Below are 18538 nucleotides of genomic sequence, written 5' to 3'. Positions count from 1 at the left end.
TCCTGGGAAGACTCCATCTGTACAGGCCTCTGCTATGCAAAGTCTGATTATAAGCATATGTTAGAGGTTTCTGGGACAGATGAAAATCTGCCACTACAGGGCTCAGAGCTAATGCAGTTGAAGCTTGTCCAGCTATGGGTCAGCTCATGGAGGGCTTTATTTTGGGATGTACTGCTCCACTCAATGCCTCTGCAGCACAATAATCTGACTGCAAAAACCAATTATTTATCTCATACTGCAGGAAAAAGAACAGAATCTCCATTTTCATATTATTATTCTGGTATTTACAGAATACATATTAGGCACAGTTCACACAGTGATTTAGGGTGACTGTAAAATATGGAATTTTTTTGCATATACAAAACAGCATCATGTTTTCTCCTAAGCAGTTCCCTCACTGGGATAAACATGTAAGTCTGTGCTAGCTCCTCTGCAGATGAGGACTGCAAATGAACTATCATGACACACACCACTGCAGGCTACTTCTTTACCCCAGCAAATAACTTCCAGAATCCATAATGATGAGTAATTATTGCACAAGAAGGAAAAAAACCCAAACTGATTATTCAGAGAAGAGTTCTAAACCAATCTTATGAGATAAAAGGACTTCCAGAAGCCCCCATTTTATGACTGCACACATGGATACGCTTCCTCTTCCAAAGCCACACCAGGATGCAACAATTAATTTTATCATTTAACTGTGAAAGAAGTGCAGTTCTGGAAGAGACAGCAATATTGCATGCAGACAGCTAAAGATAACAACACTGACATATCTTCTTTATGTATTATCCCTGTCTGCAGGCACTCACATGTTTAAAACACCACGTTGCACTTTATTAGCTCATAAACCATGCTCAGTCTTCTCTTTTACCCTATCATCTGGTAATCTTAAAAAAATGGGAAAATAAGTCTGATGTCATGTATCAGAGAACATTTAACTGTGGGTTGCTGTTAGTTACGTAATGGTTTATTGATCAGTCAGATGAGTGCCCAGATGAAGTAAATTTTATTGATCAACATAAGAGATTCAGCAACAGATCAGAGGATGTTCTCCCACAAAAGAAATACTGGTATTGTTTAAGATTCCCAAGAACCAGTATTCTGCTTGCCACAAATCCTACTGAAATGAATGGGGCTATTGGGAGAATGAAGGTAGCAGAAGGCAAAACCCTGGCCCCACTGAGCTCAATAGCTACAGCTCCAGGGGCTTGAGATGCCCCAGGATTTCAAATTCCTGCATTTGAGATGGGCACATATCTGCCCCTGATGCTGCCATCTGACAAGAAACTCTGCACATGAAGGGTGCACTCTACATGAAGGGTGTAGATGTCCAACAGTAATTATTTTAAGGACAATTTTTTGGATCACAAACTAACTTTCTATAGTAAAATAATTATACTCTCACCATAATCTGTGTTTTCTGGTTCCCAACAGTTTGAAGGCCAAAAGTATGGTGCCTAGGAAAAAACATACAGAGTTTTGTAATTTAAGAGATGAAAACCAATTCAGATGCAAAAAAAATTACAAGTACAAAAAGAAGAATCACAAAATCTACCAGCCAGTCTCTGCCCTCAGAGAAAACACTGCTACAGATCTCAGTAAAAGTGAGGATGCTTTTCCAGGAAGGTATGACCTTTAATATTCCTCACTGCAGGTAAATAGAGATGCTGTAATGCAAGCACCTCTCAAGGAGGATGTCCAGCATCCTGATGAAATTTCAGACACTGTTGCCAGCTCATCTGAATGTGGACCTCTTAATTCTTTATCCCCAGAACGTCCTCTTTCCCCAGGAATGCACAGGCAACCTGAATTTTTTTTTTTTTTAAGAGCATGAGAAACCTCATGGTCTTATCTATATGCTACATACCCCTTGCTTTTCTGGAGCAGCTACCAGTGTGGTTGGCAGACTACAAAACAATTTCCTTTTTAATTGTAACAGATGGCAGAGGTCAAAACTCAGCTGCATAGAGTCATTCTGAAAGCAGAAGTCCTGTTAAACTTTGTGCTTTTGTTTTCTATCCAGGTCTGCATATTGCAGTTGCTACAATTAATTACAAGCTATTACTATATGTGACCGTATTTCAGTTTTAACATGAATGAAAAAGAATGTGCTGGTGATCACAGAAATTACAGAACACTGATCCTTTACTGATTACACATTGCTTTACTGATGTAATGCTATAGATGGGCATAGGACATTTATACACAGACTATTCCTTGCACCGAAGTATAGCGAGAAAACATGGGGGATTCAAACAATACAGGGTTCAATGCTCCTCACTGACATATATCTTATGAATTTCAGAAGCTAAAGAGCTACTGTTAAAGGAGGGACTGATGTTGAGGTAAAAAGAAGCAAGAAGAGAGTAATGGAAAGGAAGCATGATTCTATCAGGTTATTTTTGCAGAAAACAGCTAAGGAGGTATGTTTCAGGAAATGGTAATAGGCAAAGAATATGCAAAAATGGTACGAAAAGGGAAAGAAAAGTCAAGCAGACACTTTGATGATGTGGTTTACACAGGCTTAAAAGAAGGAAAAGAAATTAAATTATATCGGAATGTAGCTCCTGAAAACTGCACAGGACAAGTTCTTAGAGTGTCACTCTTTTAAAACAAAGAAAAATACAGCTAAATGGGCAACCAGTATTAGCCCTGCTTCTGTCGTGTCTTTCAGAAAAGAAAGGGAATTGTAATGAAAAATCTGAGTCTGAATGATGCCTTGCAACCAGAAGGTGGGGTGAGATAAGAGGAGGTCTGTGATCTCCTGGGCTTCTTTTTTCACCATGACATTGGTCACACATGATAACACAATACCACATTAGCAGCGAGCATGAGCAGCTGCAACATCAGATGCAAAGAGCAGAACTGGCTTTTCAAATAAAAGCTAAAAAAAGAGGAAAAAAATGCAAAGGAGGAACAGGAGAGTGAACAGAAGAGAGGTGACAGGAAAGATAAGGGAGCTGGCTGGGATCATTTGACAGAAAAACACAAATTCAGCCAGCAGGATTAGGCAGTAGGACTCCAAGTTTGGACTTACTGCTTCTTCTGAAGTTACACAATCAGTTCAGAAGGAGTTGTTGCAGCACAAGCACTCAGTTATCTAGCAAGTTGACAGTGGCAGATTTTGGACAGGGCATGGAACTCAAGCACAGGGTGCTTTAAAAATTCAGGACATCTGGAGGCACAGAAACACTGAGGCATAGAGATGTCCCAGTTTAGGTGACTGCCAAGGTTACACATCCTCTGTAGAAGAGCCAAAGCCTTAAGCGTGCCCTCTCCCATACCAATCCGTAAGCAAGAGATTATAAAAATGTGAATTTTCTGCTGTGCCAGAGCTTGAATATCCAGCTCCTAAGTTTGTCCTGGCCCATTTTGAACAGGAGAATGGCTACTTAATTCTGCATCAGAGTTAGGGCTTGAAAGTAATTTTCTTTTTCCTGGTTTAGTTCAAATCTGAGTAAAACAGCCTTGAATTCAGATATCAAAAATAGTCACAAGACATAGCCATTCATTTATGTAAAAAACTAAGTCAGGAGGTAGATGAGAGTGATTTGGGATTCTAAAGCAAAACCTTTTGAAGGGACTTCATAATTTCCTAGGGCCTCTATGAAGACAGCCTCAATCCCTGGCTTCATAGACCTAATGGCTGCTTAGGCATAAAGAGTGGGTGATTTCAGCAGTATTACTGCAGGGACAGAAGAGAGGGCCACAAGGGAGTCAGGGTGCTTACCAACCTGGAAACGATAGAATGTCCCGTCATCTTTCAGGGTAAGGACATGGTCTGAGATCGGAAAGACATAACCCTGTGCAGCAATAAGACTTCCCAAGTGTATTGCTTCCCCTGTCAAAGAGAAAAAACAGCAGGGATGTGTCAACAAGACATGCACTGCACTCTGCTTTCAATAGCAGCTCTGGAGATGACTCATGTGAAATCTGGTGCCCACATGCCTCTCTGTACCCACACCACATTCCTACCACCTCCAACCAAACCATGCAAAGCAGGAGTGCAGAAATCAGCCTTACAACACAGATGAAGGAGTGCTCAAATGTTTAACCCGTTAGTTTTTTATTTACAGAATTTCACACACCAGTTCAGCTCTAGAGTATGAAATTCATTCCAAAGCACATTATCCACCACAGCTGACAGCTGACAAGAAGCCCGTTCCATCAATAAACCTCTCTTGCCTCTACCAAATCCAACAAGCACCTGCAACACCAGCTCATTAGCAGAATATTTATTCATAAAGACACATCCTGACACTGTAGCATTGCCATTTGTTAGAAAAAACGTTGCAAAGGGGAGTTACAACAGTAATTGTGCTGCCCAAGCAACCTTCCCCAGTGCAGAGGCACATCTGCGCAGATTTTCAAGCAATGCCAGCTGTCAAAAGCTGCATCAGCTTTCTCAGAGTTGAAAAATCACCTGCTCGTGCATGTCCAGATAGATAATAAAGCTGTTGTCTGCAGCTGAAATTCAGATTTGGGACCTGACAGGACTCATGAGCAGGGATTTGTGTATAGGGATGCCCTGCTGGGTGATTCAACACTACCTCTATCTCTGCTTTTACATGGTGACAGTAAGGAAGCTTAAAAACTGGTAGGTGAGATTCTGGATTTTTTTCTTTCCTGAAAAGGAAAAGAAACTTCTGGACCTGCAGATCTTTTCTTCCCTTCTCTCAATAGGTCTTCACTTGCCTAAATTATTTTGGTTTCTCTGAAGAGTGAACTATTTGGACTGTGCCCATGCACTGATCACTCTTTATGGCTGATTATCCATTTATCTATCTGCTGATTTATCTATTTGCTCTTTTAAATAAATTAAAAACCATTACCAGATTCTATGGCCCTGGCCAAGAATGACACAGACACAACGTCATGTCAGTTGTGGCTATCTTTCTTCACGCCATGAAAACCTGATGCTGCATTTGCCTGCTTAACTATACACATCCACCAACTTTTTTCTAGGAACAAAACTAAATTCAATCAGTCTTCTGTAGGTAGCAACAGTTTCACAGTCAGGCTAAAATTCCTGCAATGGCATTTCAGCGTGTTGCAGTATAAGGCATTAGACTTAAGACGTTGACTCTTAACTCTTTTCCTTCTCCTTCCCTCCAATGCTTAAATCAACCATGTTCTTCTCCTGGCATTTTAGACTGCAGCAATATAGTATTTACTGTCTAATGGTACACACAATACAAATGGAGCACCTGTTTCTCCCCAGCTGTGGTCACCTTACCTGCATCCTCAATGTTGAGGTTCTTCATAAGCCACTGCACAATATCAGAACCTTAACAAACAAACAAAACAAAAATTTAAGAAAGCATTAGACACTGAGACCACAGGGTCTGAGAGCCCTAGAGAGAGATAACATTGAGATAGATACAATAGAACTGACATGAACTTAATTCCATTTTCCTTCTTATTTCCACTGAGGTTTAAGAATGTTTTTCCTTCTTGTGCCACACAGCAATTACATGGTTACTGACAGGTACTAAGTCCCATGGAGCTTTCTGTGCAACAGGAGACTTGATATAGCTTAAATCAGGTATTACTCTAATGGTTCCATGTAACTGTTCTCTCTCATTTTCTTCTCTCTCACCTCAGCATAAAGAGTTAAGTTTCTCCAAGCGCTAGTTAGCAAGAAGATGAAGAAGCATTTACTGGCACCTCACACCTGTAATGTGTATAGAACTGAAACATCAGTCAAAAACAGTTAGAGGAAGGCCTTGCTCATGTCAAAGACAAGCAACGACTTAGAGAAGGAAGCGGCATTCAGAGTGCCTGTAACCACGGCCCCTGGGAGCGGTCACCTGGTGGTGATCACACAAATGGAATGGTGGCCGGGAGGAGAGAACCTTTAAGGTCCATCAGGAAGTTCATTAGGTTTTCAGGGCCCATCATGTATAATGAAAGTTGTTGCTATCTCATAAAGAACATCAAATTCTCTAGGATTGATCCTTTGTATGTATACAACCTCTGTTGCTTGCATGGAGATCAAAGAAGAGGAAAACTTACCACTGTTCAGTAGAAACGAAGGCCTGTTACCAAAATACATCGTGGCAGGGCAGCAAAATTCAGTTAAATCACATACTCAGAAGGTTAAGCTTAAAATTAAACATAATGGTGTGTACAAGTGAGCTAAATGGAGTTGTCCAAAGTCAAAGGCAATCAGCAAAGACACTTGGAGGCAATTTAGCAAGTCCATACTAAGTTATAACAGCATTGAGCACAACCTAACAATGCCATGTCTGGACATAACACCAAGCCCTTCTCAGCATACAGTCAGTTTCCGGAGAAATATTTGCATTCACATACAGTAGGCTAATAGCCCCAGTAACACTTCATAGAATCATAGCTTGGGCTGCAAGGCACCCTCAATATATCCAGTTCCAACTCCCCTGCCATGGGCAGGGATGCCACCCACTAGACCAGGCTGCTCAAAGCCCTATCCAACCTGGTTCAGGCTTACTCAACAAATCCCAGAGGATCTTATTTGTGTGGAGCACTTCTGAGCTCAGACATGGATGGGACCTCAAGGGAAAGCATAACCACAATGGTTGTTCCAGAAGAACATTTTGTTTGCCACTGGCCCAGACCACCCCCATGCCCTCAGAAAATCTTAAATATAATAAAGGCCAGGAGTCACGATGTGCCACAGAGACACCAGGCACTGCCCCAGGTCCCTGCAAGTACCTGCAGGTCTGACTCTCCCATACAGGTGAAATTCCCATTAGAAATGTGAGCTCTACCCCACACAGAAGAGGACAGTAGCTCCTACTCCCCTGACAATGGAAGCAGACCCACAACACTTCAAGGAGCACCAGCAAACCTTCTTCAGTCAGGCTTCAGCAGCAGGCAGCAATATGGACCTGACCTCTCTCATCCCCCACCTCAGGCAGGTGACACAACCTACCGGTCCCCTGCAGACAATCAGCAGAGCTTCTGAAGATCAGGGAAGCATCTGATTTCACTTAAATACTGGGCAAACAGATGTGACCAACAAGCAGCAGCCGGGCATTCTCTCACCCTGCCTCGAAGGTATCAGTGAACCAGATACTAAAAGACCAATCTCACAATCTTGTACTCTCAGCAGTACGGTCATTCTCCACACCTCCCAACTTCACCTAGGAATTTCAGTTGCCACTATCTTGTTTGGAAAGTTATTCCAGAATTTATTTTTTTTTTTTTGATAGATTGAACTCTTCTTGTAACTTTCCAACCTAAGTTTGTTAATGTGCAATTTATATGCATTTTATAACCATATTATCACTGAAAGAAAATAATGATTCTTCTTCCTTGACGGTTTCTCCTGAGTGTTTCTTTAGAGGGCTGACACTTTGTCTGCCTGCCTACATCTCATTAAACCAACCCAACTCTTCCTATGTCCTCTTAAGGTGGTCTCTCCCTCTCCCTGTACTTTACCTTTCAGCAACTTTGTAAATTTAAACCAACTTCTTTGCACTGAGCTCACCAAAACTGCAGTACCTTGCACAGCGGCAAACCAATGCCCGTGGCAATGGTGCCAGCACTTTGTTTTCTCTACTGAAACCACCCTGTCAGATGCATCCTGATGTCACGTCATTTTTTTGTGAACAATAAATTTATTCAGAAAAATATGTACAAGTGGTCCAAAACTATCTGCTAAATGAGAAGGCATCTAGTGAACACTGCTAGCTGAATAACATATGGAGAGTATGTTCAAAGCCATGTTGTTTTGACAAGTTTGTTAATAAAATACACTATTTTATAAACATGGACGTTCCCTTTTACCTTTTACAAAACAAAAATATTTTGAAGACAGAGCACAACATTTACGATTAGAAAGCTAATTCAAGAAGATTCAAACTGAAGTGCTTCTGTATTGTTAGAAACAAAACCTCACAAAATGCTGTCTTAGTTCAAGTGAAACTAGAATATTACTGGTTTTTCAGTTCATCTCCCAAACAAAAAAATCCACCATTTCTCCTGATTTTGGTCTCTAGTTACAGACTTGCAGTGATCTCTTAGGCATTGTACTGCCAAGTGACATGAGAGCTGATACCTGACAGTCATCTACAGTATTGCCTCGATTTGCTCACAGGAGGTAAAGTGCTTTCTGCATGACCCCTTTCCAGATGTATAGGAATACTTAGTGCAGGATTAAGTCCCACTCCATTTTTACATAGAATCATCATGTCCCCAGCTCTAGGACACTTCTGAGGAATCTATTCAATTTCCATCAAATGACAATGAAAAATTCAAGTAATGTTGAAAGCTGGTTCCCAAGTCCTTCTCACCCCTCATAAGAAAGGTTTAAATGGGCAGGAAGGGTTTAAAGGGGTAAGTAAACTGAAGGCACTGACTCAACCAGAACTCCTGTGATCAGCCACTCCAGAGTATAAGCAGCACTTGAGATCAGGAATTTTAATTTGTTTCTGTTAAAAACATGAAGTCATTCCTGAATGTTGCCAAGAGCCTGGAAGATGTTGTAGCTGTTCTCCAGTTGTCCCGAGGCAGACAGATTATCTTTCTGCTGAGTTTGCTGAACCATTATTTATCACCTGCCAAGACTGATTACTCACCCTTGGGACAATGACAAGTCTTTCCTTCCTCTGTTAATTACTGTCATCGTTAATAGCCATGTCACTAATTAATATTCAATCATAATGAAAACTCTTTACTGTCATCTCCCGTAACACCTTCAATTTTCAGGGTTACCCTTAAACATTTGCTTGTGGCTGTTTCTATCACTGCAACCTACTTTTGCCCACCTCAAAATACTACTTATGCCCTTCTTCAAATGAGAAAATTTAGATTTATCCTTCTAAGACACAGTGAAGATTTGAGTGATTCCTTTACAACACTGTCCTCTGCCAGATCAAGACACAGATACCTCTATCTGTAAGTTTTCCAGAAAACATCATCTTCACCTCTCCTTTACACTAAGCCTGGTGGATGGCCCTCACACAACTCACCTTCCCAGAAAGGTATTTTCTGAGTGTTTCTCACATTTCACAAGCTCTTTCAGAGCATACCCAGGGAAAATCCTTGACTCTGACACGTTTACACTATATGCTACCAGGGCATTTGGAATCTTCTGAAAACAAATAGTTGGGCATGTTTTCATAATAGGAAGTGTTACTAAATCCAGGTAGAGGAACAGCTTCCCTCTTCTCCGTGCTCCTCTCTATACATCTACATTTCCTCTGAGTCAGAATGCTCAGCTCAAGGATAGCCAACATCCTTTGAACACCTATTTCCTCCTCATCTATGATGAAACATATCTTTTTGCCTTAGGCTCTTTTTTGAAGCTGAAGTTACTTAACAGCAACAGAATAGCTGTATTTATACGTGCAAACATATTCACAATGACCACTTATCCTGCTACGTGTTTAGAGACAGACCAGCAGTTTTATATTTATTGCTATTTTCTACATTTTCTCTTACGCCTCAGTGACCCCATAATAGTAGCTGGTTCTCTGCTGGACATTGCCTGTCAACATGACAAATGAGTGGTCAGACACTCAAAGTTAAATTAAAAAAATTCACAAGGTGTGAGGCCATTGGCAAGATGCAGTTGGTGAGGTGAATCACCACCCCTGTATTTGATACCTTATCTACTCAACCTATGTTGTTCTACCTCTTCTAGAAAATGTAGACCTATCTATAATCAGATTTCCCCATCCTTCACATGCTGAAATGACAGAGGCAGAGAGGACAACTCAACCTCCTCTAGCTATTTCTAAAGATCTGCTGCCTGGAGTGGAGTCTGTACCTCTGGTTCTGAGCAAAGCAACCAGGACCACTGGGGTCTGCTTGTCATCCAATGGACTAAACGTGTCCCTGACAAGGCCTACACCTGTACACACACATATATATGTATACAAATAAAAAATACAAGAGTATTCCTGAAACCTCAGCAAATGTGTGCCTCTTTATTTTTCTTTTTAGGCCTGATATGACAACTGCTTTTTTTGCTGTGTCCTGAGATCACAGAGCTGACAAGCACTGACAAGTGGAGCTCTATGAGTGGAGTGGGATTTGACATGAGACATCTTGTGTGGCCAGGTGAGGCACCAGTGACCAAGGACTGAAGCTTGTCCTGTCTTATAGGGCTTGTTAAGCTGAGCCCTGATCACTGGATGCCATCAGCTGGTAGGGTGGGATACTTTGGATCTCGTATCATTCACAGCCTCACACCACACTGACAGATAGTATCACTGAAGCAAGTGAGGTCTTAAAAACATTTTAAAAAACCATCTGATCATAACATGAAAGAATGTGTTATACATACTTGTCTACAGAAGGATACAGAAGATTGCTTAGTTATTTCCTGTCTTTTTTTCAGTGTTACTGTAACTCTAATATTCTGTGAACATATTTTGATAGTTTGAAAAAATATTAAGTATTTTTGCATGGCAGGGGAGTTTATTTGGTCTGATTGGGGTAGGGTTTTTTGTTTTGTTGGTTTTTTTCCATGAAAAATGTGAACTGTTCAGCTGCTTCCTAGACCTCATCTACACACTCCATGGCAAGCAAGCCACGTGCCTGGCCTCTGTTGTCAATCACCTCCAAACTCACTGTGTAGACAGTCATTTGATGAAAGGGTAGAAATACGCCCCCTTCCTGTCACCTCATTCTTGAAAATAGATGAACCCATTTTAGCACCAAATTTTCCAAACAATTTGCTCCTGAACTCAGAAAAATCTTTAAATACTTCTATCAGAAAAGCAAGAGAAAAAAAAACATCACAAGCAGTTGAAATGACATAAGAATACATGCACAGGTGTACAAGCAGACACTCAAGCTGCTTTTTACGCTGCCAATCATGGCAATCACACTATTAAATGAAAATAACGTCTTGGGTCCTTCCCCAAACAGTTCTGAGTCCTTGGTAAATCTAGGACAAAAAGGTTAATTATCTCCACTTTTACCACTGGGCTTGCAAAAATAAACAAATCAACATCCCCCAGGATAAAGGGCAAAACGGTTTCATACAAAATTTCTCAAGGCCTCTAGCACTCTGTGCTACAATTCTTCTTACACAGAGCCCCCCACTGACTCCCACAGTGATTTCAGCTAAGTTGGAAGTACAGACTACTGTTCACACTAAGGATTTAACACAAAGCAACAATTTTTATGGTAGGGGGAAAAAAAGAGGAATATCTAGGTCTCTCTCTAGTACTCTGTTAAAAATACTGGGGAAGCACTTTATAAAATTTACCTACAATAAGCACATAAATAAATACCAATGCCAACTAAAAAAATATCTCAGCAGTTGACTCAGAAAACGTGGTAATTGCAGCTCTCCTTCATCAGCATGTGGTAATTGCACCACTCAGTGTCAGCAAGGAGCATCATCAAAGCTACAACAGCTTAAGGAGCATCATCAAAGCTACAACAGCTCAGAGATCCTAGCAATAGCAGTTTTCCTTTATGTTATACTCACTTTAAATCTTGTTTGTGAATTATTAACAACCATTAGCAGCAGGAGTGTTACCCCTTTTTGATCAATGCTGCCAAAGTTTCTAAGGAGTCTTTTTGTTCATTGTAAACTTGAGAGTTTGAATTTACCATTTACTTCTCTTGTAATAAAAAAATTGAAAGCATAGTACTTTGTGTGAAGTAAGAACAAGGCTTAGTGGGAAAGTGGAATACAAAATTTGAAGGATGGAAATTTAGAAATGCAAAATCCAAATTCCTGTGTACTTTCAACCCTGCTGATACCTCCTTCTTCTGACCTGCTATTCGGAGGAACTTTTGCCTTCTCATCATATTGGTCAGGCTACCAAAGCACATGTATCTTCCACAATGCAGACCTGCAGAGGGAGATTTTCACTAGGCAGGAATCAATTAATGACATGATGGTGCAGAGCTCTGTGTGGGCTAATTCACCCAGGCAACAAAGATAAATTAGATCTTAAGATCTCAGAGATACCACAGCCAGACTTCTTTCCTTACACGGCTGCCCATCTAAAAACAGCTCAGGTAGCTTCACAAGGCCTGAAAGGAAGTAGCAGCAGACATGCCTGAAGACATGCTGCTGGCTTGCAATACCCTCCCATAGCAGCACCTAGAAGCAGGCAGCCGTGCTGAGGAGCAGAAGGATGCCACTAACCGAGAGCCCTGGATTTAAAATGACTGCTCTTCAGGGGCGTTAGTAAGGCTGAGTTAGCAAACCTCTTAATGGATGCACAGTTAATCCCAGTGAAAGATGTCTGCCAGGACAGCTTAAACCAGGTCCTCAACTGGAAAAAAAGTGATACCAGCAAAAGGTCTTTTTCCAGTTGACCTGCCCAGCTCATAAAGGGTTTGGTGTTAAGCCAGCCTCAGTGTTGTTCTCACTGCACTTCAACAGGGCTGCATCCCATCGGCGCAGCCCTCACACCTGACCCTCAGTGCCTTTGATCCACACTGGCCTTTGCTCACACTGAGACATGCCAAGCTGTAGCCTTACCACAGGGGCAGCCAGACTGATTTACTTGTGCTAAACATCCCTCACCTTGGGACTTGGAAAACCTGAGCTGCCATCGTGTCTGTGCTACCTAAAGACAGGCCTGGCATCAAAAGACACACTGGTAAACCCGAATGCACACACCCTCCAGAACCCAGGATATACCATAACCCCAGTGCAATCCCCACTGCTGTTGTTTCATTTGCTAGAATTTGACCTAAATTAGAGATGTACTGTGTGACCTGTGCCCAAATCTTACTCTCTCCTCAAATACAACTCAGATAAAACTGCTGTTACTACAAGTACAGGACAAAATTGCAAAACAAAAAGAATTAGTGGTTCCACACTTTGTGTCATTCAAACCCATGCCTCCTGTAACACCCACAGAAGATGAGCACAATGCCTTGAGAGCCCTCATAGAGGTGTACAAGAGGCAGGAAAGTGATACCTTGCACTCCCAGCCTCCCAGCAGCACTAGTAACAGCACTTCGTAGTAGCATCTGAAATCACTACCTTTTACAAATCTGAACTGAGGATGTGTTGAGATGCACCTTTACACCTACAATTGATCATATATTTCCAGCTGCTTTTCAGGGTGCTCTGCCTTTGCATTACTCAGACTACTGAAGTGGCTCATATAGCTTAGCAGTTTGGCTCTCTGCCATATAGTAGTGTTTAGGCACTGTTCCTCACGTTGTCAAAATGATTTGGCAACAAAACAGCAAAGGAAGCAACTCTGAGCACTGCTGGAATTGAGGCTTTTGAAGATTCCTGTGTCAGATCTTGTTAGGGATGAAACATTTTTACTTCTATTCAATTCGTATGCACAGCCTTTAAACCAAAGGCAATGTTTCTGTCATTTCAATCATATATTAATATTTTTAATAGCTAATTTTCTTCTTCAGGAAACAGGAAAATTAATAAAACATACAAGGCGACTGGTGTATTTCAGCATGCGACTATCAGGTCACTTCACACCACGTCCTCATTCACAAACTGAGTTTCAAAGGCTGTTACATCAAGGTCCCCCTTTCCCTCACCAGTGTTATAACAGTTTCCCTGCAAAGGTGCAAATGTCACCAAGTGGTGCAAGACAGTAAAGTGCTCTGAAAGCTGCAGCATTTTAATGATTTTCGCACAATATTTATTTACTAAGAGATCTGGCATTGTAGTACTCACCTATGCCAGATTCCTGTGAATTTCTGCAGTAGTTCTGTTTGCAAAAGTCAATCTTTAAACCTCCCACAGAGCGCTGGCCGCAACAGATCTCTCCCAGGATCACACACTTCTGTGTTGACTGCAGCAACATGATCACCTGTGATCTCTATTACAGAGAAGGGTAGTTACCTTCATCAAATTCTGTAAGAAAGCAACTTCCTCCTGACACATTGCTGCTTTTTTTTCCCCCCTCATGTTCTTTAGGAAAGGTTGAGAACCACACACAGTGTTTGCAGTGATGCAGTAACAGTCACATTACCTGGAAAATTAAATGACCCAATGTCTGTAACTCTCTTCCCTCCAGGACTTTGTTGTTCTTAAAAGAAAATAATCAATACCGTACAGCTTTCCCAGCAAAGGAAGCTTTTTTCCTGCTAGGTCTTTCAATCATGTGTAATGCCAGCTGCCCTGGAGTGCAGTTGGCCTCACTGTACTGGTGCAGCAGTCAATCAGGGACAATTCTCCAGCGGGATTAAGGTTGCACATGTAATTTCTTTTAGTCGAGGGTAATGCCAAATGAATTACAACTCTATAGCAATTGCTGACAATTTACTTAGTGCCATGCAAAACAAAGAGACAGTATTGGCACTAACACTAGAGGCCGTATTTTAAACAGGGCTCCTTAAGCCATGTGTTAAAGGGAATTTTACTGGCAAGGAGCAGTTGATTTTGCTGGCAAGCTTGTTCCTGCATTTCAAATTTGGGCAGAGATATGTAACAGTAGGAGTTTTCAATGCGCAGAACAATTTAATGAGGACACAACCAACAAGCAAAAATCTGTTAGCCATAATTAACAAGTTCAAAATAGGTAAATTATTTGCTCTTTCTTGTATTTATTTCACAAGGTTGTGCATAGTACAAGCAGTAAAAACAACAATCATAATCTCTTAAATACCTATATTTTAAAATCACATTTCCTGTCTGGTAAATCCTTCAAGTTTATTTTACCAAATAACCTCTGAAAGTAAGAAGCATTTGAAAAGCAGAAAGCAGCGCTGAACTACTACCATTCAGTTTAAATAATTGAATTTAAAGTCAAAACACCATGTATCGTAGAACTGCAAAATACCTGTCTATGAATTTTAGAAAGTATTTTTGTTTTCATTCTAAGATAGAGGGAATCTAGGAAAATATTTTCCTTGTTTTATTCTTCCCTCCAAGAATTTGCAGACCAACATTTGTTTAAATCCTTTTGATGTAAGTATGGGTTTAGACTTGGAAAAGTTGATGGGCTGCTCCAAAGCTGCAATGATTTCTGATAGCAACAAGTTCTGACAGTGGGATGGGCACAGTGCTGTATTTGGTTGCTACGCATGCACAACGCATAGCCTTCATAGAGCCATTCACTGTGCAGTGAGGATCAGCCTTGATCAGAGCAGCTCTTTTGTTTTAGAGAGTTTTGCAGTGCAATACCTGACAGCTCTGGAACAAACCCGAAGTGCTGCTGCTTTCCTACTTCCATCCAACAGCGCCCCAGTCTGAGACCCAGCAGCTTCACTCACTTCATTCTGGAAACCTCACAAGAGTGAGAGTAAGTTCTTCACCGCCCCCACAGACTCTTGACAAACCCAGTCTGATTTGGCTCTCTAGAAATATATCCCTGGGCACATCAGCCTCTCTGTGCACTCTGAATTCAGCCGTGTCCTGGTGAGTGTGGCAGGAACAACCTCGGACCTTACGGCGTTTCTCAGCAGGCACAATTTGCCTGGGCAGATTTGCACAGAACAGCCTTGTAGTGCTGCAAAACACATGCGTGCTGCTTTTAGTTTCCGAATAGTAAAGCTCAAAATCCTCTCCATGTAAAGCAGAAACTTTTTCTTGGGGCAGCAACACTGTGTCCTGTAAGGTCTTAGTATTTTTGTTCCTCAGAAGTTCTGGGAGACAACTCTTAAAACACTTTCAGAGAGTAGTTCCACGAGTGATTGTAGAAACTAGAAAAATGTAAATACTCTAGCAAAAAAAAAAAAAAATCTTCCCGCAAATACTAAAATGAAAAATAAAGTAAAAGCAAATACATCTCCCTGGGGCTCTGAAGGCGCGTTTGCCCCGCAGTCGCTAGGGCCGGCTCGGGTTCACGCTGCGATGCCGCGGGGCCGCGCCAGCGGGCGCTGCAAGAGCACAGACAGCGCCGGCCGCGCGTCCGAGTCCCATCGCGACAGCGGGGAGCGCACGGGGCACTGACAGGTCCGTCCCGAGGGGCAGCGACGGACACCCAAGGCTAGCGTACAGGTGTGAGCACATCTGCTGGAAACCTTCTTTAGAAAGTTCCGGGTACCGACCACAGAGGCCGGACGCACCACCTGGATTTTACGGAAAATCAACGCCTATTGCAAGGAAAACAAACCTTTCCTGGTATTACAAACATTCTTCCAATGCTTTCAGATCATTTTCATTTCCGATCACCTTCTCATTTAAAATGCATATCGCTCCTTCCCTCGTTTCACCTTTTGTCCATCCTCCTTCCTCCTTGCCCCAAGCCCCCGGCGGGAGGCTGAGATCACCCCGCGTCCCTCCCCGATGGCAGCCCCGGGGCCGGGCTGGGCTGCGGCAGGGGCCGGGCGGACAGGCGGCCGGGAGGTGGTGGTGTTGCCCACGGAATGGGAGGCAGCGCCAGGGCCGGGACCGTGGGCGGGCGGAGGAGCCGCGCCCTCGCCAGCGCCTGCCCCGGGCTCCGGTATCTGCCCCTAAACCCGCCCGGGGCCGGCTCCCCGGGAACTGCAGTGGGAGGCGAGGCCGCTGGAAAACTACATGGAGCGCGCACCCCTCATCATGTTCAGATGCAGCTGATTTCGCAGGTAAGGACAGCAAAAACAAACTCCAGGCGGAAAGGAGCGGGGACTATCCTGTCCTCTCCACGCCCCGGGAGACACACGGGAGAGAGAGAGAGGAACGCTGTGTCCAGTGAAGTCACTCACAGGGAAGAGAAACGAGAGGAAAAGGTTCCAGGCAATCAAGACAAGAATTACAATAAAACGGTAAAATACAACAGGTCACACCATCAGGTTGCATCCGAGACCAGGCATGCAAAGGCAGAGCAGGGCAATGCCTTGCTTGTCTTCTGCTTCTTTTTCACTTTCACCCCAGGACCACGTGTTCAGGAGGAACACACTCAGGTGTGCGATGTCCTCTTTTTCCCCAACAAGTCACCAGCATCTCGCATCAACAGTCCCCGAGAAAGACGACAACAAAGCAGACACAGCACTCAGATCGCTGTACCATTGGCCTGGGAGAGCCACCAAGCAGTTGCCTGTCTCAGCACAGCCGGCTCACTGGCCTGCCCCCAGAATAAAGGCAGATACCCATGGAAATATTTGCAAGACAGAGTGGGGATGCTGAGCGTTTTACTGTTCTATAGAGTTTCTCTTTTATGAACATATTCACTTATGTTGCACTGGGGAGGCAAAGGCAAAGCCTGAACACAAAAGAAAACTCATATGGCTGAACATCTGTAACCTGAACTTCCTTTGTTTTCCCAGAGGAAAATAAAACATCTAAAACAGGTTAACCACTCAAAAGGGTTAAAGCCATGACCTTATGAATTAAACTGAATCAAGAGAGGGGAAGTGTAAGCAGCAAAAGACATAGAATGTACTGAGAAATAAAAGTTCTGAAGAAAAAAAAATTTGGAAATATTACAGCAAATTCGTCTGCAAAGCAATGCAATAGAGCAAGTAAAGAAAGTCAGATCCAAAAGAGATCATGTTAAACTGAGGGGAAAAATATTGTAAAGAATTCACTTCTGTCTAACAAGATGTTTTGTCACATAGAAGCAGGCACTAAAAATTAGATAAAAATACAGGAATCCATGGCTTTGTATACTCATACAGTCCCTCCTCAGGAACACAATTTAGAGATTAATTGCTGGATTGTTCATTGTATGGTTCCCTCTGCAAGAACAAGCATGAAAATGATGTTTGGAGGATGTGGGACCAGAAATCCCACTGTACAAAAAGCAAGGTAACTCAGTGACACCAGATAAAGTGGAATAATAGTGAATACATATATAATGTTGCAAACACTACATCAATATCAATACAAAATACTCTTCCAAAGGTCATATAAAAAAATTGCAGGTCAAATTAACTCTGACATAGCAAAGGCATCCCAAGTAGCATTACATTTTTCTATGAAATCATAAAATTACCAAGTCTGAAACCCAGAATTATACCGGAAAGGAACTGTCTTTCCTTCTCCTCCACACAGTAATGTGTGTAGAATAACTATGGCCACACCTCACATTCCTTGGTTAAAAATTGCCAAGTTTCTTCAGACAACTGCAGTCATGTCACCCCACCAGGGCTGGCTGTGCCTTCTCCCCTCCCCTTGCTGTATCCAGCATTTTGGATATTGTACCAACTGCACTGATAATGGCACTGTCACAACTTTGATGAAGCCAGTTGAAAGCATGTCAGGTCACTTTTTACAACCACGGTATCTCACAAGCTCAGCAGATTCTGTCCAACATAGTGATTTATTCTGAAATAAACTTCTCAGCCTGTTCACACTCCATTAGCTTATGCTGCATGTAGAGGCACGTTAGAAGGGAGAAAGAGTGGCAGAAGTTGATGGAGAAAATATAAAAAAGCAAGAGGATAAGCCTGTACAAAACAGGCCCAAGGAGTAAGAACATGGATTTTGAAAACGATGACAGGTATGCAAAAATAAATTGCGCTTACAGAACTGAAATGGTCAAATGCTAATCTAAGATACACGAACCGTGCTTTCCTCTGAATTCTGTCATAGTCCATACATATACCTGCATGCAAGTCAGAAACATAAAAAGATGGAAAGCTTCTTTTCTGCTACTGGATGTACCTGGTCTTCATCGGGATATCCCAAGTTCCATTCTAGCACATGTCTGTATGGCTTGGGAAAGACTATATAATG

The 18538-nt window shown here is 42.3% G+C and overlaps 1 protein-coding gene across 9 annotated transcripts in view; it reads right to left on the bottom strand.

The window, feature by feature from the left end:
* RGS6 (regulator of G protein signaling 6) overlaps positions 1-18538 on the bottom strand; it is a 275094-nt gene that overhangs the window by 70264 nt on the left and 186292 nt on the right. For 5 of the 9 annotated variants that reach the window (XR_005601920.1, XR_005601921.1, XM_039552049.1 and 2 more), the window contains exons 3-6: positions 13613-13757; positions 5237-5287; positions 3735-3841; positions 1406-1457 (exon numbers count right to left, since the gene is read on the bottom strand). Coding sequence is in view for 7 of the 9 variants with exons in the window: in XM_039552049.1 (XP_039407983.1) it covers positions 1406-1457; positions 3735-3841; positions 5237-5287; positions 13613-13757 (355 nt within the window). In the remaining 2 variants the exon portion in view is untranslated. The remainder of the gene's footprint in view (positions 1-1405; positions 1458-3734; positions 3842-5236; positions 5288-13612; positions 13758-18538) is intronic. The other 4 variants (XM_019282554.3, XM_039552051.1, XM_039552052.1 and 1 more) reach the window with 1 other exon arrangement.

Source organism: Corvus cornix, chromosome 5 (genome assembly GCF_000738735.6).
Source record: "Corvus cornix cornix isolate S_Up_H32 chromosome 5, ASM73873v5, whole genome shotgun sequence".
In the NCBI taxonomy this organism is placed as follows: domain Eukaryota; kingdom Metazoa; phylum Chordata; class Aves; order Passeriformes; family Corvidae; genus Corvus; species Corvus cornix.
The sequence above is the reverse complement of the archived record's forward strand: the minus strand, read 5'-3'. Positions and strand labels throughout refer to the sequence as shown.